Source organism: Podarcis tiliguerta (assembly GCF_965153285.1).
Source record: "Podarcis tiliguerta genome assembly, chromosome: 8".
Classification (NCBI taxonomy): domain Eukaryota; kingdom Metazoa; phylum Chordata; class Lepidosauria; order Squamata; family Lacertidae; genus Podarcis; species Podarcis tiliguerta.
Window position 1 is genome coordinate 46153377 of NC_139541.1, and position 27534 is coordinate 46180910.

The following is a 27534-nucleotide window of genomic DNA, read 5'->3' on the forward strand; positions in this document are numbered from 1 at the left end:
TAGGGTCCTCATTAGGAATCCACTGATAGCCAAGACTGTTATTGTTATTGATCACAAATAACATTATTGATAAGCTAACAGAATCAAAATTGACTAATATACATTATTTATCATTTCAACAAAATTTGCTTGCTCTCTCCATTCATTCATAGAATAGAATTATCTGTCCTTATCTCAGAATATGCATAAGGCATCCTAATCTGTTTTCAAAATTGCATAGTTCTAAAATATTAAACTTTATCCAATAAACTATGGTTTATCAGAATGATCATTGTGCATGCATTCCTCTTTCTGTTGCATGCCTTAATTCCAATATTTCCAGGATTTCCTTAACCAGATTTCCCATTATCATTGAATTGCAAAACTGCTATTTAATCTCTAAGTACAATCTTGGTTGGGAAACCAGGATTGAACCATGGTTTGGAATCTTGATTTTGAGCTCAAACAATATATTTCATTTCAGATTTAACACCAAACCATAGTTTAAGAGAACTTCAGAAGTTTTGGATTAAGTAAGGTGCATGAACGAACAGACAGTATAGTAGTGGGGTGGAAGAGCCCAAGACAAAAAAATTCACGGCCTTCTAGCTGTAATGAGCCACCATAGCCACACTATAGACTCAATGTTTATTCTCCTTTTGATAAATCAAGGTTTATCAGCAGAGGTTGTTAAATCTGAACTACACCAATGTTTTAGTGTACAGCTACAATCTATCAATAAAAAAATAGAGATAGAATAACTATTTGATTACATTTCTGATTTCCACACAGCTTGTCTCTTAGGATCCTTAGTTGTCTCTTAGTACACAGGCATGACCAACTGATTTTTCCAGGTTGAGGGGAATTTATTGTGGTTTCCTGCTCAACCTATACATTTTCCTGCAAACTATACATGTTCCCCTACTCTATAAATTCACTTCTGTCCCTTCCCTCTATCAGTTTTACTTTCAGGCAAACATCCATTTCACTCTTGCACAACACTCAGAGTTTCATATATTTCTCATAAATGTGAAAATTACTTCCCTTCTCAATTGTATTATTTATTTGTTTGTTTATTATTTATTTATTCAATTTATATATCACCCTTCATCAAAAGATATCAGGGCAGTTCACAAGATAAAATACAATATAAAAGCACAAATAAATAGTTAAAACAACAAAACAATATTCCCCAAACACATTTAAAGGCTGTAGAATTATAATCAGCCAAAAGCCTAGTTGAAGAGAAACCTTTTTGCCTGGTGCCTAAAGATACATATTCAAGGCCCCAGAATAACTTCCCCGGGGAGAGCATTCCACAAATAGGGAGCTACTGCAGAAAAGGCCCATTCACATATTCCCACCCTCCAGACCTTATGTGGAGGAAGCACAAAAAATGGGCCTCACATGATGAACACAGAGGCTTATATGGAGAGGGGTGGTCCTTGAGGTATTGCAGTCCTATTGTATATGCCAACACCTCACATTTCTTAAGCATTTTGAATTTTGCATTATTCATTGTCTTCTTGTACTGCTGGAAATTTTGATGCAGCTAACTGAAATTGGCAGGACTTGCAGTAATTTAGTACTTTTGCTTAATTTTTGTGATTTCTAGAGATGCCACAAAAACAGCAGCAATCCAGAACCACAGAAACTAGCAGTTGATTTTAATAGGATATGAATTGAGCCTGTTGTAAATGAGATACTGCGAAGCACTGTACACATTGCCAGGTGTATTTAGAAGCAATGTTTCATTATTACTTGGGTATGATTAAATATTGGAACTATTGCTTTTCCAGTTGTCCAATTGGAGTATTTAATGAGTGCAATTAAATGGAAAAATTGCCTTTTTAACTGATGATAGCCCATTAGTGTCTGTGCCTGTTCAGAAAAGGATAGAAATGAATTATTAGAATGACAAATGAGTCAAAGTTACCACAGTGATGGAGAGGTGTGATTCCCCTCCACATAATCTTCAATTAGTGATCTTTGTAAGAGGATGTTTTTCAAAAGGGTAATAGAGAAGTAATGAGATCAGAAGGAGGTCAAACCCAGCCTTCTTTGGTTGACAGTTTGATTAATTTATTTCTGTCTTGCAGATTGCTGTAAGGGGCTTTTGTCACCCAGTACTTTTTTTATAGGACTCTAATCCAACTGACTTCTTGTATTAGCCTTTCATGTACCAAACTATGTTCATTGACTTGGAATGGAAGATTAAAAAAAAAAGAAAAAAAGCTAGGGTTCTGATACAACCACCACTTGAAAATTTAAAAAAGTAGCTTTAAAAGTATTTTCTATTGCCCTTCAAAACTATGCTTCTAAACCTTATATGACACTTCTCTTTGGTTGGCTTTTGAATGGGTGTATCTGTTGGAAGAATATGATGTTTAGCTAAGTTTGCATAAGCCAAAGCCTAGTTGCTGGCTTTGATTTGATTCTAGCATGTAAAATGAATGAGATAGCTTTGTACCATAATCTCTGTCTCTTCCTACGATATGAAAATATATGTACTTTCATGCAAAAGGGGAAATTCACATTTGGTTGACCTTTTATAAATTAAAAGTTGCGTTGTGTTATATCCACCACTCAAAATACTTTGCATGGCTGCTCTTCTTTTAATGTACCACTGCAGTGTTAAGGTGTGTTCCATCAACTGGCTTGTATTTGTCAAGTACAATTGTACCACATCATTTGAAACAGTCTTAGGTAACATCTAGTTGTTGTTTTGTTACCCTCAGGTGCACTAGGCTCATTTTTTACTTTTAAGATCCATATTACCCCCCCCCAAAAAAAAACCCCACTCCCCTTTAAACAAACATATTCAGAAAAGCCAGAGATCTTTGGACAATATGAAATTATTACATCTGTGTGCTTATTCACGCCTGCATGTGAACCCATATCTTACATAGGTGCTCACAAAAGTGTAAATTTAGGGATCATTAATCTGGAGACCATTGCATAGTATAGTATAGTGGTTATTGTACAAGGTTACTCCCAAATTGAAAATGCCAATACTGTCTTGTTACTTGAAGGAATTATCAAGGACCAACAAATTGTTAGTTTGCAGTTATACCTGCAGTTCTCAGGGCCAACATAAATGAATATAGCAGATTTTATCTTCACAGAATGGTGAACAGAAAGTAATATTTTTTTTTAGATTAAAGTGTCAGTGTAAAAATATATAAATAGCAAGATACTTAGTCTTAATATGTTACACAGGCTGCCACATCACCCTAATCATAAGCTTAAACAATATATATTACAGAGATTGAGATAGATAGAGGCAGAAAGTTTGCCATATATGATCAGCTCTAGGGAACCAGACAACCTTCAGTGATACCCCAAATATACTAGCAGAGAAATCTAGAATTCAGTTTACTAGGATTTGTACTAACTCATGGGATGTGGAGCAGCATCCTAAAAAGCTGAATATTTGAGGGATCTGAGAGGCAGCTAGTTATGGAAAAGAAGCTTTCTGACGACCATTAGGATTAACACAATGGGTGACTACTTTAATGACAATACTGGCCAGACAGGACATTGAATTCTAATTAACTCAAGTACTGAGTCATTACCAGACATGTCAATGCACAGGTTTTATAATTAATAGCTGAATAGAGGTATATGCTTACATTAGATATGGTAAAGGTTCTGGGGACTAATTAGGCTTGTACTTATGCTGTTCAGAGGCTCGTTACATACCCTGCTTTTGTGGGAGAAAATACCTTGTGCACCAGCTACTAGGAAGAGAATTCCGTTTAGACTAATATTGCTTTCTCCAGTTCATTTGCAATGGCACCATTCTCATTGTTCTTAACAAAGCCAAAATAGCTCCAGATGATATGCAGAGTTTCAGTTGAACCAAGATTCTTAATAACAATGACTGTTTTGCAGTGTCTGTTTTTCCAACACACTTAGTTCAGTAGCTAAGACACTGGAAATGAATGAATGAATGAATACAGTTCAGAGGACAGGGGACAGTTAGTTCAGTAGCTAAGACACTGGAAATGAATGAATGAATGAATGAATGAATAAATACAATTCAGAGGACAGGGGGTTCTTACCATTCTAAATGTTGACTCCCTCATTTTACCTCCAGAGGAAGCTGACACAGCAAAAGGGAGGTACTGGGCAATGGTGCCATGTCATTTCCCCTAGCCTACCAGAAGGCTTTCAGCTGGTCTTACTACACTACAACAATTTTGTTGTGAGAATTGCCAAAAGATAAAGTATGTGAAATGTTTTGAAAGCTCTGGAAGTACTGTATAAAATTGTGTTTATTGTTATTTCAGCAACAAGTGAATATCTGTAACTGGAAAAGCATCTAAATTACCCTTTAAACATTATTTGAGGAACAAGAATAGTTTCTCTTCCTAGGCCCAGCTTCAGAATTTCATTAAACCTCCACAAGTATACCAGGCTCCCAACTTTTGACTCTTTCCCAGTTTATAATGGGTGTAATGGTGCAGATAAGCCAGTGAATGTGGTCCCTGCTCTTTCCCTCACATGATAGGGGATGCATTGAATATGAATGTCTGAACAGGGCAAAGGTTTTCAAATGAAACCAACCATTGATGGTTATTTGATTAGTTTCCACTATTTTGGGACATGTGCCCAGACAAGACAGAATTGCTTGGATATTAATATGATAGACATATATATATGCAAATCATCTTTATTGGTTTCTTTTAATTTACCGTATTTTTCTGTGTATAACACCCCCCCCCCATGTATAAGACAACCCGTATTTTTGCCTATTATTTCTAAGGAAAAAATATCGTCTTATACATGGAAAAATACGGTACATTCATAGAATCACATTATAACATCTCAGTTCTATGGCTAAACATTTATTTCTAAATAATACTAAAGAAAACAAAAAAAATGTACTTAATCACTTGATTCATTCGTATTCATTTTGTACTTGACTTCCCTTCCCTTCTTACTTGGGTCCTCGGTTTTACTTTTTGAATGCCTCTCTTAACACATCTATGACTTTGTTTTCCTGTTTTCTCACTATATTTTAGTATTTTTTTCTTACAAAAGTTATTCTAAACCAGTCAAAATTTCAATATCCCCATAATAGTTTTTCAAATATTGTTTGAATATATTTCAATCTTTTTTAATTTTTTTGTTTTGTTTGATCTCTTATCTGCCCAGTCAACTTGTCCATCTCTGTGTACTCAATTAATTTGGTCAACCAATCTTTTTTGTTCGGTAAACATTCCCTTTTCCAGTTCTGTGCAATCACAACTCTTTCTTTGGTGGTGGTGTACATGAATACTTTCTTTAAATCTTTTAGAATCTCATCTCCCACAATCCCCAATAGGAATGCTTCCGGTTTGGGGGGGAATGAGAGTTTAAACATCCTTTTTAATTCATTATAAATTAGATCCCAAAACTCCCTCATCTTTCTGCATAGACATCAAAATCTTGTGGCAGTGAGGAATACATCATTGTTGTGAAGACCAGCTCTCTTAACATGTTACGGTCATGTAGAGCACACATAAATACATTTTTTAAAAGACGCACACAAGACAAACCACACACAATGTGCTAATAATCAAACATTTTCCTGGAACTATAGGAAATATTCTACATGTCCCCCCCCCTTGCCTGTTTAATTCAGACAGGTTGGAGTTCTTTCCAAAGATTTGTATTAAATTGAGGAAACCATTCATGTAGTAAATAAGTTAATTTGTTTCCACCCTTAAAGATTAAACTATAGATTTTCTTTAACTGTTGTATTTCAACCCTACACTTCCTAATTTAGCTCAATCTCCTTTTTCATATTTTTAAAGTTTGAAAAGTAGTATGCATATGAAGGTTTTCCCCCCCAAACCTGCCTTGGAGTTACAGGAGCCAACCCCATTGCTACAGGTATGGCGAAGGGTACAGCTTACATATAGTTGTTTCTTCTGCCAATAGCTATTGTTGCAGTTTCTGACTGAATGCCTGAACAGTTAAAACTGAAACTCAATTTTAGCCAATTTAAAATGCATTTCATTTTAATATGAGTAAAATAATAAACTACTGTTATGAGAATGAGACCTCTGAGTCTGTGTGCTTCCTTTCCCCTCTTCTCCCACAGCAGAATGAGGAGAAAATGGGAAACTTCCATTTTAGATTAATTGTAATATTGTGTGTCATTTGATCCCTATGGTCAATCCTACCTATGATTAGTGCAATCAAATCTTCATAATCTATGGTTTGAAGCTGCCTTTTTTCTGCTAACCATAGTTGAGATTTACCAGTTTGTCCAGGTTCAGACACTAGGGCAAGCTGAAATTAAGCAGAATGATGTGAAAGCTTTTGTATTTCTCCTCCGTGGCCATTCCAGAAGAATAATGGGAACCTATGAGCATGGTGGATGGGCAGGTGGGGCTGTGGTTTAACATTACATCTGAATCAGCCCATTGCAGACAAAACAGGGCTCAGTGGGCAAATAGTTTGATCATATATAACTCAGCTCCCTGTCTCCCTGTTTCCTCCTATATATTCCTGCAGCTGCAGCCCCCCCTATACCTCAAGTCTGTTCCCACAGAACTGAGGAGAAGCTTTTGGTGGGGTGTCATCTGGGCAGCCCAGGACCTTCATTCACACTACCCAGGCTTGCTCCCTGGAGAGGTCACTTCAGTGCTGCTAACATACTCTGGCCATATAGTTTATGCTAATTCTCTTGAAAAATGTTTTTGACTTCATTAAATAGAAAGGCTTGCTGCTGCAATAAATGACCACATACAAAATATTTCAGGTGGATGGGTGGGCATTGAATAAAAGGAGAACAATACACTGTGTAGAATTGCCCTTTAGTCTATACCTGCAGTTCTGTCATTTATGTATTGAAAATTATTTTAAGATGTTGGTTATTAGGCTTTCCATACGCAGTGTTCTTTGGGGGTTTTTTTTGGAAATACATATTTCATGAGACAGCTCTTGCATTTTTATGTCAGCTCAACTTTGTTAATTTACACACCACATATCAAATTAATCCTAAAAGTTTTAAGAAATGGACTTGGCTTTCCTATGCTTTCATTACACTTGCAGTGTTGACTGACAGAAACGCTTAGAGTATGTGGCTGTTACCATATCTTTCTTTTGCAAAGGCAAAAGGGTCTGTTGTTATCTTTTTAATTTGGGGCCTTATATGATTCATGTGTGGTAAATATTTCATGCACTTTACAGTTGCCTTTGTACAGAGAGGCAAATGGGAAGTAAATCCATGTGTACTTTGAGACAGTAAAAAGGCATTACTTGATGTTATGCTGCATAAATATGCAGATTTGATTCCCTTTTTTCTTTTTACAGCAGGAGTAAAGTTTAGCCATACCTGGAAATGTAAATGCACTCGCCCTAATGTAATGCTGAAGAAAAATTAAGACAAATGATACTGCATCCCTGCCACAAACTGCAGCTCGTACAAAATTCACTTTAGTTATTATACTGTGAATACATGAACGAAACCCTCCTCTGTGTATGCACAATTTATGTTGAATGCAACATGAATCATTTTAATAGACCAAGCAAAAAGTCCCCAAAGTCAATTTTCAAATTATGAACCTTGGAACCGGAATATAACAACAAGGAGTTGAGGCTTTATTCTGAACTATGGATGAACCACTAAGAGCCTTTCACTTGAAGCTTCTTCCTTGACTCTAATTTCTTAACTTTTTTTGCTTAAAAGAAGCATTTTATGTTTTCATTCTATAAAAGCAATGCTGCCAATTGTTGAATCAAGCTAGTTATTGCCACATGGAGCAGTTGTGAACTTTGATGTTGTTGTAATGTAACAATTCAGCTTCAACACATGCTACATTTTCTTAGCCTTGTAAGTCTTTAGGCAACTTTCTTGCTATCTTTGTTTTTTGTAATTCTAATAGATATGGCAATTAAATTACTCAAATAATATACTGTGAAGAAATATCTCTCCCTTTAGCCCAGCTATTTTATTTGGCTGCAAGATATTAAACCACTGCTTCTAGACTATACATTTCTGCGTCTACTTTCACAAATAAAAAAGTTAACGTATTTATTAAGTGAGTCTAATGTAGTTAAGAACAGCAAAGTTGAAGGTGAAGAACAGAGCTTTTATAGTTTCTCACAATGCATTTTTGTAGCGTCTGAAGACCCAAAACTCCCCCATCCAGTTTTTCTTCTTTTAAATATTATGTGCTCGCAATGTTAATCCCTTTAGGTTTATTTATAACATTGCCCATGTTTTAAGCCCATGGAACAAAAAATTGGGATGGATCTTTTTTCTGTGAGAAGTTGAGAGCTGTCGGGTATGGTTCATGTGCCATTACACCATTTGCTTTTCTCTACACTTGATTATTAGCAGCTGAATATGTGAACTGGTTAATTGAAAAGCATTGCATTGGTGAAGATATGAAAGTACTACCTTTGGTAATAGATCTGAGACAGCTCATTACTACATACAAGCCATCATATATGCAGTCACCTATCCAAAGAGCTTCACCAGGAGCAAGTTACACCTTTTATTTCTTTTGGGGGTTTGCTGTCTCCGTGACAGGCTCATCTTTCACTATCCCCCCCCCCCCATTTTCTAAATCAGCTCAGCTCATATGTGAGAGTTACTATGTCTGTAACTGCTTTGTGTGTGTGTTTTTTTTACCAAGAGCATACACACACAGTGTGTGGGTGGGTGTGGGTGTGGGTGTTTATATATATATATAAAACCTAAGTTCTAGCTCAGAGTACACCCACTAAAAATATTGGACCTAAGTTACTCAAGTTCAGTAATTTCAGTGTGTCTATTGTTAGCAGAACATAGTTGGATTCAACCCATAATTCCCCCCCCCCCCCGTAGAAGTGGGGAGGCTCTATACGTTTTCGCTCCACTTCTTTGATCTGGGGAGATTTAAGTTGGGAGTACTAGCCACCAGATTACCATGGAACACTATTTGTGACATGGCATGATGATAAAGGCGGGGAGAAGTAAAAAAATCCCTTTAGGCATGTCTAAAGTAACTCTTTGGTTTATATATTATAATAGAACATATTTAATCTATTCCCTTCAGTGATTTGTCACCAAGGAACAAAGTATTGTACCAATGAAGTTATTGCATGAGCATAACAATTTGTGTTCATGCAATGGAATTTAGCCTCACTCTTTCCTGTCCTGTCTCCCCCCCCCCCCCCACTGTATCCCCTAAAAATTATCTTGAAGAATCTTGGTATGTGCATGAGGAGCATGGTGGGGAGGGAGCAGAGGGGAGGAAAGTTAATTCCATTAGTTGTTTTCCACTCATGCAATGACTTTGGATTCAACCCAAAATCAGAATAAACTCTCTGGGCATTCCATACTATTTCTGTCTTCTACCCCTTGATCACTAAACCTAATCCTCATATTCCATCATGAATGTAATCTTCTTGTATCATTCTTTAATTTATTCAGTGGATAGCTACAATTTATTAATATATTCTTTATATATTTAACTTCTTTAGTATCATTGCCTCTTGGCTGATTGTTTTTATTTTACTTATTTCCCTCTTTTAGAAACAGCCTGCTGAATCTTCAAGCAGCTGTTCTCTGCTAGTAGGCATACAGGCAGTAGTATTTTACACCTGCAGGTGAAAGATTCAGACATCTGTATATGCTGCTAATAGAATTTTCACACTTTGGGACATGCAAATTCTTGCACAGATCTTCATGTTCACTGCCCAGTTGGGTCAGAACACAGGAAGAGGCAGATGGTGGCCACTGATGATGATGATAATAGAAAGCTACCAGCCTTTTACAGATAGTGAGTGAAATCACTAACCTTTTAACTATGGCAGGTGCCAAAATCATTGTTTGATCTATTTACAGTTTTGAGAAACAGGGTTACTGATTTTGGCCTTCATACCTCGCGTGGCATTCTGTGAGATATTTTCTTATGTTTGGAAAAGTATTTGCAATTTTATCTTTTAAGTCTGCAAAGAGCATAGCTGAAACATTAAAATAAATAGTAGTGCTGGTACAGCTAATTAGGGGGAAAAGCTATATTCAAAAGAAGTCTACTGGGGCAATTTAGAATTAAAAACTAATTTAGAATCTCTAATAACTGAACACCACAATTTGGGCTAAGCATAGCAAAATGCTTTGTTTACGTGATTGTAATTGGATCATTGGCATCGGTATAGCACAGCGCATATTCAGCTGTGTAAAGAAGCATATCATTGAGATCTTCTCTGGCTTTCTAGGCTAGTAGGATCTTCAGTTTTTACTCTGACTAGAGTAAGAGCACCTCCTAGGGATAAGATTTACATTGGGTTTAATTTTCAGAAGATAGGAATGGTCCCACCTCTCCAGACATTATCATCCCCCCCCCCCCTAATACATTTTTGATTGAAGTTCCTGTCCTTGACTTTGTGGACTTACAGCAATGCATGATTTCTAGCTGATGGGAGAGGCAGCTTCAGTGCAGTGCAGTGTACTTTGACATTCCCTATGACTAGCAGCTGCAGAATGAAGTATACAAAAGTATACAAGTGGCAACTGCAACAAAAAGTTGCTGTGGAGTGCTTCTTTTTCACTCTTCTAGAGATCTAGGCATTCCATTTCCCTTCTTACCTGGTGTTTCATCCTCCTACCAAAAGTCAATTTGTATGTCAAGGCCATTGAGCATATTGAACACATATGTTCCCATAGGACCCAAACCAATGGATTCAAGTTACAAAAAAAGAGTTTCCAGCTAAACACCAGGAATAATTTTCTGACAGTAAGAGCTGTTAGACAGTGGAACAGACTTCCATGAGAGGTGGTGGACTCTCATTCCTGAGGTTGGATGGCCACCTGCCATGTATGATGTAGTTGAGATTCTTGCATTGCAGGGAGTTGGACTAGATGACCCATGGTATCCCTTCCAGTTCTACAATTCTTTGATTCTACTATTTCTCATGGCTGTTTCCATCCCATCCTCACTTTCATCCCCACCCCCTATTAGTAGCAGTTGTTGCAGTAGTACTTCTGTGCTCATGTTCTTTGGGAGTAACTTGTTCAGCTACCACTTTGAGCATGGACTCTCCCTCATTTATAACATGGAGAATATAATCACATATTGAGCTGTGAATATGTTTTATGTTTTGAAACTTCAGCTTTCAGAATGTATGCTCTGCATCCCCATTATCTTAAGTCCTCATCTTGCTTTGTTGGGCACTATATACCACTGCACCCCCACCATATGTGTACACATGGACCAATCACATTTTCAGTTGAAAAGTAGTTAGGTTGCTATCTGTGGCAGGTCATGATACTGGTTAGTATTTTAGGTTGAAGGTAGTAAAGCTTTATGCACATCTAAATTGCTCAGTAAGTGACAAGATGGCAATAATTCTGATACTTTGCTGTGGGAACTGATTTGCCTAAAAGTAATAGTTTTCAAAGTGCAAGTAGATAAATAGGTACCGCTCCAGCGGGAAGGTAAACAGCGTTTCCGTGCGCTGCTCTGGTTCGCGAGAAGTGGCTTAGTCATGCTGGCCACATGACCCGGAAGCTGTATGCCGGCTCCCTTGGCCAATAAAGCGAGATGAGCGCCGCAACCCAAGAGTCGGTCACGACTGGACCTAATGGTCAGGGGTCCCTTTACCTTTAACAGTTTTCAAATGCCTTAGAGACAGTGTGGTGTAGTAGCTAGAAATATGAACATAGACTAGGGAGATCCAAGTTCAGCTCCTTGCTCTGCCACTGCACAAACCTTACTGGGTATACAGTTATCATCACTTAGACTATGCTTTCTTACAGGGCTGTTTGGAGGTCAGACATACTGTACACACTGCTCTGAGTTCCTTGAAGGAAAGGTACGATAAAATAGAATAAAGCATTTCCATATAGAGTTTTCTCTGAAGGAACCCCAGTTTATCTGTCACAGAACCCTTCTATAGTGCATGGAGTTGCTTGGGCATAGAGTTGGGCATAGTGCATAGAGTTGCTTTCATGGTTGGGGGTAGCTAAGCTGACTGGACTTTGCTGTGGGCTCATTGCAACCTTACAGTGTACTACAGAACACATCTGACACTCTTCTGCTCCTAAGCTTTACAGGGATTCCTAAGATTAGTGGGCAAACTCTGTCAAGGAAGCTGGATCATTACAGATTCTCATCAAGGAGCCATTGACAAGTTTCTTGGAAACCCTCAGTTCCTAGGAATGCACTTTGAAAACCACTTGGCTAAACTAAGCCTGAAGTGATCTTTTTTAATTATAATGAACTTCTTCATTCAGTTGCTGCTTCTAAGGAAAGTTTATTTTCCCACATTGTCTTTTCAGTGTCTTTGCTCTTAAATTATTATTAATCCAATGTTTCAAAAGCAATTCAATGAACATCTTCATAATGAACGGTTTCAGAATTTGATGTTGTAGAAAATTTGATGACAGGAATATTAAGCATCTGGTCTATTCACAAAGCATAGCTTTATTCTTGCCTTATCTTGTTAAGCCTCAAGGTATCTAACATAATTGGCATTACCATCTTGCTGCTTAGGCACAGAGTGGCAAAAGATCCTAAGTCACTGCTGCTCCCCCTTTCCCAAGATTCCCTCTCTTCTGTACTGTCTCTTATAGTTTCCCCATTTTTCCATGACTACTAGTGGCTATATTCTCCTCCTTTTTCCATAGCCACTCATTGTGCCTCTTCTTAAAGGACCAAACCACATGTTACACAAAGTTCCATTATTATTTCCTTCTTTGTTTTATTGTTAGCCAAAGCAGTCTAGTCAGGCTGCTTCTGAGTCTCAGATCCATCAATAGTGATTCTTCTCACTATCCAGTTTTCATTTGTTTGCTACATTGTGTCCCACCAACCTATTTCCAAGGCAGGTAGAATAACATCCTTGGTTATATGGGCTAGTTAATAAGCGACATGACAAAAATTTCCATATTTTTTTTTTGCCTTAAATAATTGACTTCATGACATTTCATTTCATTTCATTTCTCTTTTATATGACCTTAATACCATTCTAGAACCCAAGGCAGCATATCCTATGTAGGCACTGACCCAAAGACCAGGGCTTGGTCAACACTTGAGGAGAACTTGGCAAAGGTGCCCCCCTACTACATTTGTGCTTGTGCAGTGGGCTTTCCTATAAGAGACATGCAGCAACAGAGAACTGCACCAAATGGCTTAGAGCCACCTGCCATTTTACTTATTTCTGGTATTTCTTACCCTTCACCCTAAGATCCAGGGTGTGCTACATAAACTAAAATGCAATAAACAAACCATAAAACAACCACAATAAAATAATCAACTGATAATAGCATTTTCAGAGACGACATAATTCAGACTTTATTTCTAATGATGAAATGTGTAAAGTTGTGGTGCCAGATGCACATCTATGAGGAGGCAGTTCCACAGTTTTGAGGCCATTGCAGAGAAGGCCTTCATTAATTTCCCCCATTGCCCTTGAGCAGCGGTAGCTAACATGGTCCTCTCCAGAAGTTGTTAGACTATGTCTCCTATCCCTGACCACTGGCCATGGTTGCTGGGAGCAGAAGTTGAGCAACATCTGGAGGCACTGCATTGGCTACCCTTGCCCTGGAGTGGCACTAGTTAGAGGCAGTGCAGTAATTAAAAAAACGGGTGCCTGACACATCAAGCCACTGAGTGCAGAGGCTCAGGTTCACCTCACTGATGGACCAAATTAGGGGACTGGGGGCGCAGCAGGTGCCTGTGTAGTTTCATATGCCTTTGGATCATGCCAGTGGCTTTCAAAAGCAATGTTTTTAAAGCTGTGACATAAAAGTTAAAAATATGAATGGGAGAAGGCTCTCTTCAGATTCCAAGTAGAAGCATATAGTGTACAAGGGGAATTTATATAACATTTTGGTGGTGGGAAATAGTGTGCTAAGCAATTCACTTACCTGTGAAAAAGGTCTTTTTCCATCCAGATGCAGTTTCAGTGTTGAGAAAAGCTGTTGTGGCCCCTTTGTCAACTCTTGTTTTTATTCTCCAGTCTTTGTAAACGTTATTGTAAGTAATTATTGTAATAAGTAAGCATCATGGGCTCACATTCTGAGTTGTGTTCATGCTTGTACAAGTGGGGGAAAGGGGCAAACATTGTGAAACCTCATATTCAACACTTTTTGGAGGACCTGGGGTGTTGCAACCCAAAAAATACCAGAGCTTCTTAATTAAACAAGGGGCTCATGAATTGACATTTGGAAAACCCTTTCTATTTATAATTTTGGTTCCTTGGCATAGGGAAGCAGAGTATACTGACCTTAGCTAATACTTTCATTTGTTTATTTAGAGCAACAATAAACTATGTTGATACAGCTAAAGTCAATAGATCAGTAAAATGGCAGCACAAAGGCAAACAAGAAACAAAGTTGGCCTATTACAGTGTCTGAAAAAGAGAACAAAATGTTACACAAATGGAATAGGTGTCAACAAATGTGTCATTTTTTATTTTTTAAAAAATATGCAATCTATTTAGAAAGCAATCAAGACAATAAAAAAACATGAAGTCATTCAAGAATGGTCCAGTCCCAGAATGCATTCCCGTATTATTATCATTTAAACCACTGAATAGTGTTAACTTGTTAATGTCACTTAGCAAATGCAATGCGTCTGAAAATACATTTTGCTTATATTGAAGCTGTTTGTCAGGGTAAAAAGATATTTGGGACATGTCACATACCACAAGGAAATGTATTTCATTTTCTTTACAGCACAGTCGCTTGGATACTTTTTGGCCATGGAGGTGGTTGGGGAGGGAGAAGGGAAGGGTGGGGGAATTGAAGAGAGTGGAAATTGAAATTGGTAGGGTATAATGTTACTTTGCTATGAGCCATGTTACCTGAATGCGGCATTTTGTAGTGTCAGCAGCTTTTAGCAGCTTTAACTTTACCAATGCCCTTGATGAGGTGCAGAGTTGTCAGTATTCTCGTAAAATTTCCTCAGCGATGGCTTCTTCTGTTCTCTTTATTTCCTTAAGTGAACATCTGTCTAATTGTTCACCTCCATTGCTTTAGTGCTTTCCTCATGCTTTCTCTGTTTCCAGACAATAAACTTTATTTTCTTCATAAGAATTCAGTCTACGCAAGGGTATTAGGCAGCTTGTTTGCACCTTTTAATTTCTGGAATTTTTCCAGGAAGACTTTTTGCAGTAGTTCCAATGGGTTCATCACTGAATCATACAACATAGCGTGGCACTGTGTTCAGGGTTTTTTTTTTATCAGTTACCTTCTGTTTATAAACATCTGTCTGGATAATGTTTCGGGTTTCTTTAGCTCCCCCAATCCTTCCCCCTTTCTCAAATTTTATATGCTGTATAGGATTGTAGATATGCAGGAGCTATACTTTTTGTGAGGTGAAAGGTATATATAGTTAGTGTGAAATATACAGTGGGGAATTTGTTGTAAAAAAATACTTGTTTGTCTGAGCTGATATTGGCTGGTAGCTTAGAGACTGAGGAAGTCCCCCATTAGAATTCTGCCTCTGCCATTAACATTCTAGGTGGCCTGAGGTAAGCAACTCTGTCAGACACACACACACACACACACACGTTCAGTATGGGGTATAGTAGTACTGACTTACCTTATAGCAAAGCTAGTCAACGTGATGTTCTCCAAAAAAGTTTGGGCTACAACCCCCTATCGCCCCCAGGTAGCATGGCTATTAATCAGAGCTGATGGAAGTTATAGTCCAACATTTTAGTTTTCCACACCTGACGGGGTTGTTGTAGGGATTACGATTAGCTAATATATCTGGGATGTTTTGAACACTTGAAAGTGCTATACAAATGTTAGATGCTATTATTAATTTCTTTTTTTACCTGCCCTTCACCCTGAGGCTCCAGAGCACGTTGCAATGATTGAAAGTACAACAGTAAAACAAATTATTAGTAATCATTACAAGTAAAACATGGCAGGGCCAAATTCTAAAACGGTGGTAAATCTGTAGGAAAAACATGCTTGAATTATTCCATCTGGGAGATGAAAGTCTAACCTGCATTATCCCATGAGAATGAATGCTCTTTTTTCTAGATTTTTGAAGCTAACAGATTTAACATATGGAAACTGATAAGGGAGTGTGTCATAGGAGATCCATATGTAAGAAGAGCTGGTTCATGCTAAATTAATATGTACTGCACAGCATGGGTGGGATGAAGGGGAAACTGAACCTACACACACACACACACACACACACACACACACCCTGTTCTCCTCAAGCACCCTTCTCAAGTCTCCTAGTAGGGATCCAAGGAGAAATAGCTGCAGAAAACCAGCTTCAGGAAAGAAAGCATTGTTGGGTAAGGATGCTATTCCATTGTCCTTTATGCCCATGCTACACTTCAATTCTACCCCACCCCAGTTTATAAGCATTTGGCATGCCCAAAGTCGGTTTCCCCTCAAAGCCGTGACATTGATTGTGGCTATTTTTTTGACATCCCTCTGCTTTCTGATATTCAGTGATAGATCTGTCATATTACATTTTATAGAGTACTATTTATGCCAGTAAGGCACTGGGTTAGTTCACACATACCGTTCTTCACATCCCAAGACCTATAGCTTGGACAATCAGATTCATACACTTCCTCTGGATTATTTGTGGGTTGGATCAGGGGAACCTGCAGGCCCTCCGGGGAACCCTCAAGCTCTATGCAAATCCTGAAATTGCTTGGCAGCTCCCTGGTTTATCATTCTCCGATAAGAACCTATGGAACATGACACTAATCTTTTCTTCCCTAACATTTGTATGCAAGAAAGAAAGAAAGAAAGTATAGGTATCATTTCAAGACTTTTATAAAGATATAAACTATTAATAATGTAATTTTTATCGTAATATATGGCATGATAAAAATATTTTGTGGCAGTAGAGAGGTATCGTAAAGGGTATGACGTTTGAGATGAGATCTTTCTTTGTAGGAACTCTTAATACACAACTTTGTATTTACATTTTCATATCTATATATGCTCACACAATAGAGGCAGTTCAGACTTCATTATTTATTGTAATGGGAAACAGCCAGCATAGTGGCTAATTGTAACTACTATGTTTTTGAAACAAGCCAGCTTGATTTGAAGTTGACTTGTTTCAAATAAACAATGGTTAAAGGTAATCACAGTTTGTTGGAGTCAGTGGGACTGGAGCTTTAATTTAGTGAGAGAGTAGGGCTCACTGCAGCTTATTTCTATCATTATAAAGCAGTTTACTGTGAAGTCTGAACTGGCCCTGTGTGTGTGTGTTTGTGTGGTAGTAGTAGTAGTAGTAGTAGTAACATCTGAACAAACCCGTGTACACTGTTTCAGTGCCTTTATACTGTGAAGCACTATATACATTTGTTAAATAAATAAATTAAGCTAAACCCAATGTTTTCCACATTTCTATCTACTAGTGCAAAGTATTTTTTTTATTTAAAAAAAATAGTTTCATGACCTTTTTTTTTTTAAAAAATCTATTTTTGGAATGTTGTGTCAGAAACTCTGACCCTCTTAAATGGTATTGGAATTTCCCCCTCATATTTTTCTGTGAAGCAGCCCATTGTGTTTTGCTTGTAAGTTATCTAGCCTACAAGCATAATGATCAGATATTGATATGCCAGTAGAGCTTTATATAATATTTACTATGTGTGATACAGCATACAGTTTTTTAAAGCAATGTTGTCTTTCAGTCTGAACCTAGCTTCTGGCAGGGCAGACTGCCCAGAATATCAGCAATCTTACAGTTATTACTTCGTGTCATATATAATGTTTTTTTCCTGCAACAAATAAATCTTTTGGCCTCCGTGAAAAAAGGAAAAGAAAAAAAAATAAAGAATGAAAAGAAAATTGTAGTTACTGTATAATAAAAATAAACCACTTGTCATGACTGCAGTTGACATTTATCAGCCTATTTGTGGGTGCTCTTTCTCTCTGTGTGTATAATATAGAACATAATTTGTCACTTTGTAAATACATTCCAGTTTAAATCCCTGCCAGCATCTGTTAGAGTTTGAAGGATTAATGCACAGCACACTGCATGCCTGCACTTTCAGGCCACAGCATTGCTTATGATTGTGAACCCCGGGAGAAAAAGATAGTCTTTTTTATGTGGTTAAACATTTCTGCCCTTTGGCCATTAGACTTCCTGATCCATACTTGCCATCTGTACAAGTGATACTCACTGTCTTCCAGTCTGTAAAAGCCTCTTGGGTTGTTCTAACTGCAACTATGGCTTCCCCCTCTTTTGCATATGTGCATGAACATTCAATTTGTTGTGATTTTGAACCACCCCAATCCTCAGAGGTTTAGAGTGGCTGACAATATTGTTTTTTGAATTTAATTTACAAACAAACAGGACAACCAATAAAAGCACAATTAAAATAATTCAGATTTTACTTGGAGCATTGGGAAGTAATCTTGGCAGACTTTCAGCTGGGCTGGCATATGATCCTGACAATACCTTGATACAAGCTCATGCTGTATTGCATAAAAGCCATGTCCCTCACCATCCCACTCCAAATTTTAATCAAGAAGATTTGAGGTTGGCAGTGTACCATGTTGTGGTGGAAGAAGATTACTAATCTTATATTTGCAAGATTTATAAGTAGCTTTTCAGTTCAAACTGTTTTCAGTTCAAACTTAAAAAGTCAACATCGTTTCTTCAAACAAACAAATAAACAAACCATAAAATATCTAGATATCAAAACTGCAAACAACAACAGAAGGATTAAATGCCCCCTTCAATGCATGATGCAATATAATAAGATTCCAAGATGTCGTTAAAAAGGGGAATGGATGAACAACCCGTGGAAGGGTCCAGTTATGATTGGAAATAAAACATAAATAAGCACTGCTGATTTTCTTACTAGTATAGGAGGGAAATCTGGGACATATCCTCTGCTGATGTCAGGGGCTGGCAGGGCTCCAAAGAGTGTGTTGTGGGGGCAGGGGGGCAGAGAATGACCCAGGAGAGGGTATCAGTGATTTATGGGGTGTTACACCACCCGCAAGTCAGGAGCCAGGGAAGGAGGGAGAGTCAGGGCAGTCTGATGTGAAAGAAGGCACACAGGATGTGACAGAAGAAAGGACAGTTCAGGCCAGGGATGAGTCAGTAATTTTCCCACCTTCTTCCACACCACTGTCTCCTAGAACCAGGAGGGGATTGAAAAGTGAAGAGCAGTGATGAATTCCGTGCAGAAATCTCAGGTTGCAGGCATGCAATCTGTCAGAGGATGGTCTGTACGCTGGAGGAGGGGAGATGCCCTGCTGTTGCTGCAACTTCTCCATAGGGCCTTTGGACAGCTGCCTAGAGGCTATAAGTGTGTGTATCTAGAGCACCATGGAAGCTGCTGTGTTTCACCAATAAAGAGTCAGCTATCAGACACTTGTCTTCCTTATCTGGGATGGTTCATGACAGATTATAATGTCTCAATTGTTGTTGTTGTTTAGTCGTTTAGTCATGTCCGACTATTCATGACCCCATGGACCAGAGCACACCAGGCACTCCTGTCTTCCACTGCTTCCCGCAGTTTGGTCAAACTCATGCTGGTAGCTTCGAGAACACTGTCCAACCATCTCGTCCTCTGTCGTCCCCTTCTCCTTGTGCCCTCAATCTTTCACAACATCAGGGTCTTTTCCAGGGAGTCTTCTCTTCTCATGAGGTAGCCAAAGTATTGGAGCCTCAGCTTCATGATCTGTCCTTCCACTGAGCACTCAGGGCTGATTTCCTTCAGAATGGATAGGTTTGATCTTCTTGCAGTCCATGGGACTCTCAAGAGTCTCCTCCAGCACCATAATTCAAAAGCATCAATTCTTCGGCGATCAGCCTTCTTTATGGTCCAGCTCTCACTTCCACAACGCATAATTCTACACAATTGTTTGAATAATGAATTCACCTGTTTCTCTTTTCTGCACATTCCTCATGGCTGTACTGTTGTGAAAGCATTCCATGCTCCAAGAACAGTGTGTTGAACCTGGAACAATAGAATGCTGCCTCCCAGAAACTCTTAGTTTGCTGTTTGCACTTGTACTGTGGAACCTATTATTCTTTGTGGTGTTGCTAGCTTTTGTTTTGTGAATTACACACCTTCCAAGTGTATCTTCTGAACCAAATTACACATTGAAAGAATAAATAATGAATAGAATTTTCAGAATACGTAACAGTTGATTGCCAAAAGCCACTTCCCTTAAATCTAGAACCACTTGTGATCTATAATCACTGGAATTTATGACATCAGATTCCACCTAAAGTCCCTATTGAAGTGTAGTGCAATTGTACTTAAAGCTGAGGAAACCAGCATACGATCCAGCTTCATGTTTGTCTTATGTTTGATAACATAAATGCAGTAAAGGTAAAGGGTAAAGGTACCCCTGCCCGTACGGGCCAGTCTTGACAGACTCAAGGGTTGTGCGCCCATCTCACTCAAAGAGGCCGGGGGCCAGCGCTGTCCGAAGACACTTCCGGGTCACGTGGCCAGCGTGACATCACTGCTCTGGCTCGCCAGAGCCGCACACGGAAACGCCGTTTACCTTCCCGCTAGTAACCGGTCCCTATTTATCTACTTGCACCCGAGAGTGCTTTCGAACTGCTAGGTTGGCAGGCGCTGGGACCGAACAACGGGAGTGCACCCCGCCGCGGGGATTCGAACCGCCGACCTTTTGATCGGCAAGCCCTAGGCACTGAGGCTTTAACCCACAGCGCCACCCGCGTCCCTTAAATGCAGTAGCAAACTACTAAAAAGCTGCTGCACACTTCGAAATGTGGTCTTGGACATGCACGTCTACCACATGCTGAAAATGCCTCCATAGGCATGGAGCCCATTATCCAAAAAGTACATAATGTCTAAAGAGGCTTAGATCTTACATTTCTCAACCACCTCTCCACCCATGCTACACGACAAACATATTTTGAGCATGGGGGCTGTTAAAGGAGCAGGGAACAGAAAATCCTGTCAAGTGTGCTTAAGCCTCTGGGCACACCTAAATAGCTGCTCCAGATCCCTGCTGCCTTCAGAAACAAGTATTTGTCCAAGACATAAAATGGATCATCTGTTCTTATGTTTTAAGGGTAGGCTCTTTAGGCAAAGGAATGGCACCCTTCTTTCCTTTTAAAGTGCAGTTAATCATGTCCTTGAAACATTGGCTAATTTCCTTCTCACTCAGTCAAGTCCCAGTAAAGATGTTAGGAACATAACTAACAAAAATGCCCACGAAGCTGTTGTTTTAAAGACATGCACTACTTTAAAGCCCTAGATGCAAAATGTGAAATGTCTTTTATGAAAATAGCTGAGGCAGAAAGAAACAGAAGAAAAACGAGTGTAAAATTATTCCATCTACTAGGGCTTCTAATGGTCCTCCGTAAGTTATCTCAAATGCTGTAAAGGAACCTATTCTGAAAACAGACAACATATCTTCAGTTGGCCTTAAAGCTTTGCACCATGTGATTCATTTGTCCCATTCAGCTGGCTGAAAGGTAATCTCATAGCATTCAAAATACATGTATGACTTTATAAAGCCTGCCTAACATAAATACTCAAGTGCATGCATTAGGGACTGTAATATTTACAGCCTGAAACTGAAATAAAAGCATTTCCTTGTTTTCATCCATCTTGCATGAAGATCATCATTACCACCTATTGCTGGACATTGTTGACTGTCATAACCAATGCATCAAAGCTGCCATGCTTTATTCTAATGGCATACTCTGGTCTGGATTTAATTTGTCTATGCTTCCTAGTCTTTTAGGCAAGTGTCAGTTCAGCTTTGATTCTTATGGATTTACATACTGTAGACGTGGGAGAAGGTATTCTGTGCACAGTTCTTTTTGGCTTCACCGCCCCTTCTGCAATGTTTTATTCCATTTTTAAATTGTGTGTGTGTGTGTGTGTGTGTGTACATGGGGTGGGCAGAGAGAAAGATAGAAACAGGAAAAAAAGAAGTAAGACAAAAAAGAAAAGTAAAAGTAAATCATCCCTCCTTTGCCCCTGCCCTTCCTTGGTTAACCCAGCAAGCTCTGTGTATGCCACCTCAAAGTACTTATTCACATACAGTATGTCCAAGCCTGTCAGATGGGTGAAAGTCATGTTCCTTTATAAGGGCCTAAAGCTTGAACGAATAGAATAAAATTTGGCTGATGCATTCTCATTTCTTCTTGCTGTAAGTTCAGGAGCCATTTCTTCTATGAATGCCAGAGTACAATTTTGGGCAATACAGTTCACCATCACATCTCCCATCAGAGTTCTCCAGTTCTTGAGAATCAGTAATTTGGCCACCACAATTAGGTATACAGTTAAGTGTTTCCTGGCCTTTTGGCTAAGGTCAAGTGTAGCAAGTTAAGTGTTTATAAGGTGGTTTGTCAGAATTGGAGTAAAAAATATATATAGAAAGCAGAGCAAATTTGGTGTTGGGTGGGAGTTTATATTTAGTTATTAATGGTTCTTTGGCCAGGGCAGAAAGCTAGTGAAAAAGTGGACAACAGGAGTTAGTGCCCTGGCCAATGGGAATAAAGTCAGAGCTTTGACCGTTACCCTCTTCATTGGCTCAACTGGTGTGATATAGATTTGTATAAGGCAGATAAAAGGGACTTTCACATGGAATTTTGAAAGTGTTGAAGTTTAAGAAGCCCAATATAAATGATCAAAATACTTGGCAGCGTCAAGCAAAAGAATTCTGTGGGCATGGGTTGTGTATGAACCCAGTGGGTGACATTTATAAGCTGCCAAGTAGGTGTGGCTGTCAACTGTTGACAAATGAAACCTGTTTGATGGTTATGAATATAATGTGGCCAGTTGTGAAAACATATCTTCAAAGATTTTTGAAAATGTTTTACATCTGTGTTCATCAAAGAAATCAGGATTCCAATCCTCAAATGGCTTAGGAATGACTATAATATTAGACAGCCTCAAAGGTTTTCCACCCAAGGACTTGGCCATCCAAGCATATTTGGAAATGTTTTTATTAAAAAGGGAACCAATTGAGATTGGAACATTTTCGTAGCATATGGACAATTTTTATGGTTTTTAAATGCTTAATAATTTCTTAACCTCTTTTGCAATCTTTTATTTGTAAACACATTTTGTCCCTCACAATTTGTTTGTCTGTATAAAAATATGTATTGTTCTTTCAGGCAACTGTTTTCCAAGTGTAGGTGACTGAAATTTTCTTTATTAAACTGTAGTACATTTTATCTTCTTCTCAACCCTCAAAAGGTGAAATGTTTTGAGTGCTATACTACTTAAGGATATGTTTATGGTGAAAAACACTGTGTTTGTGTGTATGTGGGAGATAATAGCTGATTGGTTGGTTGATTGATTGATTGATTGATAGTAACAGATAGATGATAGGTAGATAGATAGATAGATAGATAGATAGATAGATAGAGATGTATACAGTATTAGTATAGCAATGGAGATTATAATTATGCAGTAAATTAGCTAATGTCCACTCTGGTGCCTTTTAAAGTACATCTTACATTTCTCCCCTCTCTGCAGCACTTATATAAGTTATAGGGACTACAGCATATTTATTAAGAGTCTTCAATTGTGTATAAAACTAGAGCAGACACAAGTAATGGTATTTGCTGAAGGATTCTTTATCATCTATTATTTATTTCATCTCTTTTATATGCCATTATAATAAATATTATGGCAGAGAAAGCTTTTATGCTTCAACTTATTGTAGTTCTCTTCACTTCCTTGCAGTCCTTCAGGAAAATGTAACCACACTTTACCTATATTTAATGTAAATCATCACTTGCATTAGAATGAAAAATCCCCTATTGGAAAAAGGCTCCTTCTTCAGCATGGAGACATAAATGCACAATCATGTTTACTGCCAAACTACTGTACCATGCAGTGTTCATTTTTAAACAGTTTTTAAGCTGTAAAGTGAGCACATCACATATCATGAAAATGCTAGCTTTCTGAGTGTTTTCACTTTCTGGTTAAACTTCTGGCTTGATAAGCATTTTTCTAAGTGTGAGTGAAAAATATTGTCAATTATGTTCTAAGAGGTTTTAATAGATTTGCTCTATGTAACATGAAGCATTTTCTGAATTAAATAAGAGTGTTATCTACTACAGTTTTTCCTCAGGAGAAAGCACACACACAAAGTTTTATATTGGAGGTGGGGCAGATAGAAATTTGAATATTATGAAGCATATGGTTTATATCCCTTTATTTTTCATGGAATGTTTCAAGATACATAATTGTAATTCATAACTTCTAAATGAAGGAGATAAATAACAATAACTAGAAGCATCTGACTCAAGGTCATGACAAAATGAAGTTAATATTTAAAACAACAGTAACAAAAACTTCCTAGCCCTCCTAGGTATGAAGAGAAGCTTGTAAATACGAAGCACGTGTTAACAATGGTCAGGTTAAAAATCCAGACATGATAATTTAACTTCTTTTTATTTTTTGCAACCTATAGGTCTGCAGTTATTCTATGTGTTTATAATTTCTCTGTGTTCAGGGTTTGCACTTCTATGGCATAATTTGTCTGGAACACTCAGAAACATCACAACCACCATCATCATTACTTGTGACCTTATAAAGTCTGCTCCTTAAGCTGCTGAAGAAATACCTCTACTGATTCTTACTGCCCTCGATAACCTATGGCCTGCTAAGTCTAAAAAGCTGCAGAAGCACAGTACAAATGAGTTTAACAGTTGGAAATAAAGGGACATTGTTTATCCTGGCAGTGAATGTATTGTTACAGGATGTTTCAGTTCACTGGCAGAACTGACTAGAAACCCATATTCGTAGCTTGTATTTGTCATCTGTATATCACAATTGTCCATTAATTATATTTCAATATTTTTATTCTACCCCCAAGTGCAGCTTCGTTATTCCAGCAGATTTCTCCCTGTGAAGGAATAGTTGGCATTGGAACCCTCCCCCTCACATTTCTAATATTACAGGTGCTTCCTTTTTGTTTTTGGAGCCAGTAGCAGAAACCTGCAACCTGACACCAAGAGCAAAGGCATTACCTGAGTAATAGTGTGTGGACTTGAATCACTGTTCCCAAGAGCATAGTAACTAACAGCTTGTGGTTTAGTCTGTTGAACTACTTGATGTTTTTTGACCCCTTGCTGTCCTTGTGTTTGTAGCACTATTTTTTATTTTCCCCTTGGAGATGAGAACGGAGCATTATAGTGAGAGAGAGAGAGACAGAGAGACAGAGAGGAGATAACCTCTGTTGCAAAGGAAAGTTGGCAAGAAAAAAGAAACCCATTGGTGGTCAATATTTTGTCTTGCATTTTCATTTTAGTCAAGACCGGCTTCTGACTGGTGATGATAGCTAACCCTGAGCAGGCATTCTATGTTTTTTTGAAATATACCAGAGTGGAGAGTAACCAGACTTGCTTCTTCTACCCACTTTGCAATAAGAATTACCGAGACAATACAAGAAATTATTTATGTATGCAGCCACTGTCACTCAAGTGATTTTTCTCCAAGAATGTAAAGAAGAAAACGTTCCAACTAAAGAAGAATGGCAACAGAGTACTCAGAGTACTCAAGAAATGGCAAAACGTACTGGAAGAATAAGAAATCAAGATTATATACTCTTTGATGTAGAATGTAAACATTTTGTAAATCTAAGTTTAGCCTCATTGGGGAGCAGTATTTTAATATGAGTAGGAAAATGAGATTGCCCCTAAGCATTTTTTTTTTAGAAAAAAAGCCCAGGGATGCCTCTGCAGATGCAACATTGAACACTACAATGGATAATCCCATAATTCCCAAAAGAAAAGCCTCTGGTTTCTTAATAAAAGTTATCTTAAACACTTTTTCCTATTCATTATATATCATCTCCCCATTTTTATATCATCTCCCTTTTACCATTCCTAGAGTAACTGTATAGACCCATCATAAGGATTGATTAAGGCTGCTTGTAAATTCTGTTACCTTATGCACAAATACTGTGATTAGTGTGGTCCATGCATTTTGGTTTCTAGGGTTAATTTGTTATTTACTTGGGGGGGAAATCAAAATGATAAATATTAATAAAACAACTTGTTCTATTTATTTTGTGGTTCATTGGACTAAGAAGACTGAAGGACTCGTTTAGTCATCTAGCACACATCTGCCAAATTGTAAGGGTAGGTCAGCTGTACATATCACACGATATACCCCTGCTTCACAAATCAAGTTTTTTTCCAGGAGGTTTTGCCCTCTAACCTCAGAATATCAGCAACTTCTGAGAACAATCCGCCTGTCTTTAAAAGTGCTACAAATTGAGAACATAGCATTTGGCACTGTTTCCTATGCTTTCCAGGTTGATTTATGTCCATTGCAGGGTTCTAATGTTGAACAAGGGAATTTAAATGTGTAACTGTAAAGCTGTTTGGTGTAACATGATATTGTGATACAAACAAGTTGATGTTGTTTATCTTTTTCCTTCATGTTCTCTCATTTTAGCACAAAGCCAAAGTAGAAGCAATGACCTTAGACCTTGCATCTCTTCATAGTGTACAGGAGTTTGTTGAAGCATTCAAATCCAAGCATGTGTAAGTACTAGGGGAGAGGGTTCTGTATCATAATTACTACCACTACATCAGCATCATAATTAGAAATAAGTAAATTTATCAGCTGAGCATAATCACTGTAAACAGAGAAACAACAATAGTTATGTACAGCTTTTTGCATGCAAACATCCACATTTCTATAAACTTTTAGTGTGACTTAGGGGATATAGATAGCATGTAAACTTTGTAATTGAGCTCTTGTATCTTAAAAGAAAAGCAGCGTCCAGGCAGGATTTTTGTGTGGCTAAAGAGCATTGTTTTTAGACGCTGTATTTCTTGGCTACAGTTGCAATTTGAACCCTAGGTAAAGGTACCCCTGCCCGTACGGGCCAGTCTTGACAGACTCTAGGGTTGTGCGCCCATCTCACTTAAAGAGGCCAAGGGCCAGCGCTGTCCGAAGACACTTCCGGGTCACGTGGCCAGCGTGACATCGCTGCTCTGGCGAGCCAGAGCCGCACACGGAAACGCCGTTTACCTTCCCGCTAGTAAGCGGTCCCTATTTATCTACTTGCACCCAGGGGTGCTTTCGAACTGCTAGGTTGGCAGGCGCTGGGACCGAACAGCGGGAGCGCACCCCGCCGCGGGGATTCAAACCGCCAACCTTTTGATCGGCAAGCCCTAGGCACTGAGGCTTTAACCCACAGCGCCACTCGCGTCCCTAATTTGAACCCTAGACGTGGGGAAATCCACTTGCTTTTTCACACTGGCTGAATGACCATTTGTAGTGGTATGTAGGAATGGTATGTAGGAAAGGGATAAGCACTGCCTCTCTCTTGCCACCCCCCTGCTTATTGTACTTTGCATGATTCCCAGATGCTTGAGACATAATGCATATGAAGGCTTCTCGGATCAGATGGAAACCTCTCCACTGTTCTCTTGTCTGTGAAGTAATGATAAATAGGTGGTGGCTGGCAGGAGTCGGGCTCCCCTCTGGGAAGTCTTATAGTTCCCATCATGCTGCTGATGACACCTAGCCCTACAGGACATTTTAGCCCCATTTCTGAGGCTGTGACTTTGCTAGAGATTCCAGTACAGGGACAGAAATTGTGGATTCTTCAAAAGGAGCAGAGCCGATGACCACACCATTATGAAAAATAATTAACTC

At 38.5% G+C, this 27534-nt stretch overlaps 1 protein-coding gene across 1 annotated transcript in view; it reads left to right on the plus strand.

Moving 5' to 3' along the window:
- The window catches only part of WWOX (WW domain containing oxidoreductase), a 535920-nt gene that overhangs the window by 87528 nt on the left and 420858 nt on the right, over positions 1 to 27534 (plus strand). Inside the window, exon 6 of the mRNA XM_083452636.1 lies at positions 26323 to 26411. Within this exon, the coding sequence (XP_083308762.1) occupies positions 26323 to 26411 (89 nt within the window). The remainder of the gene's footprint in view (positions 1 to 26322; positions 26412 to 27534) is intronic.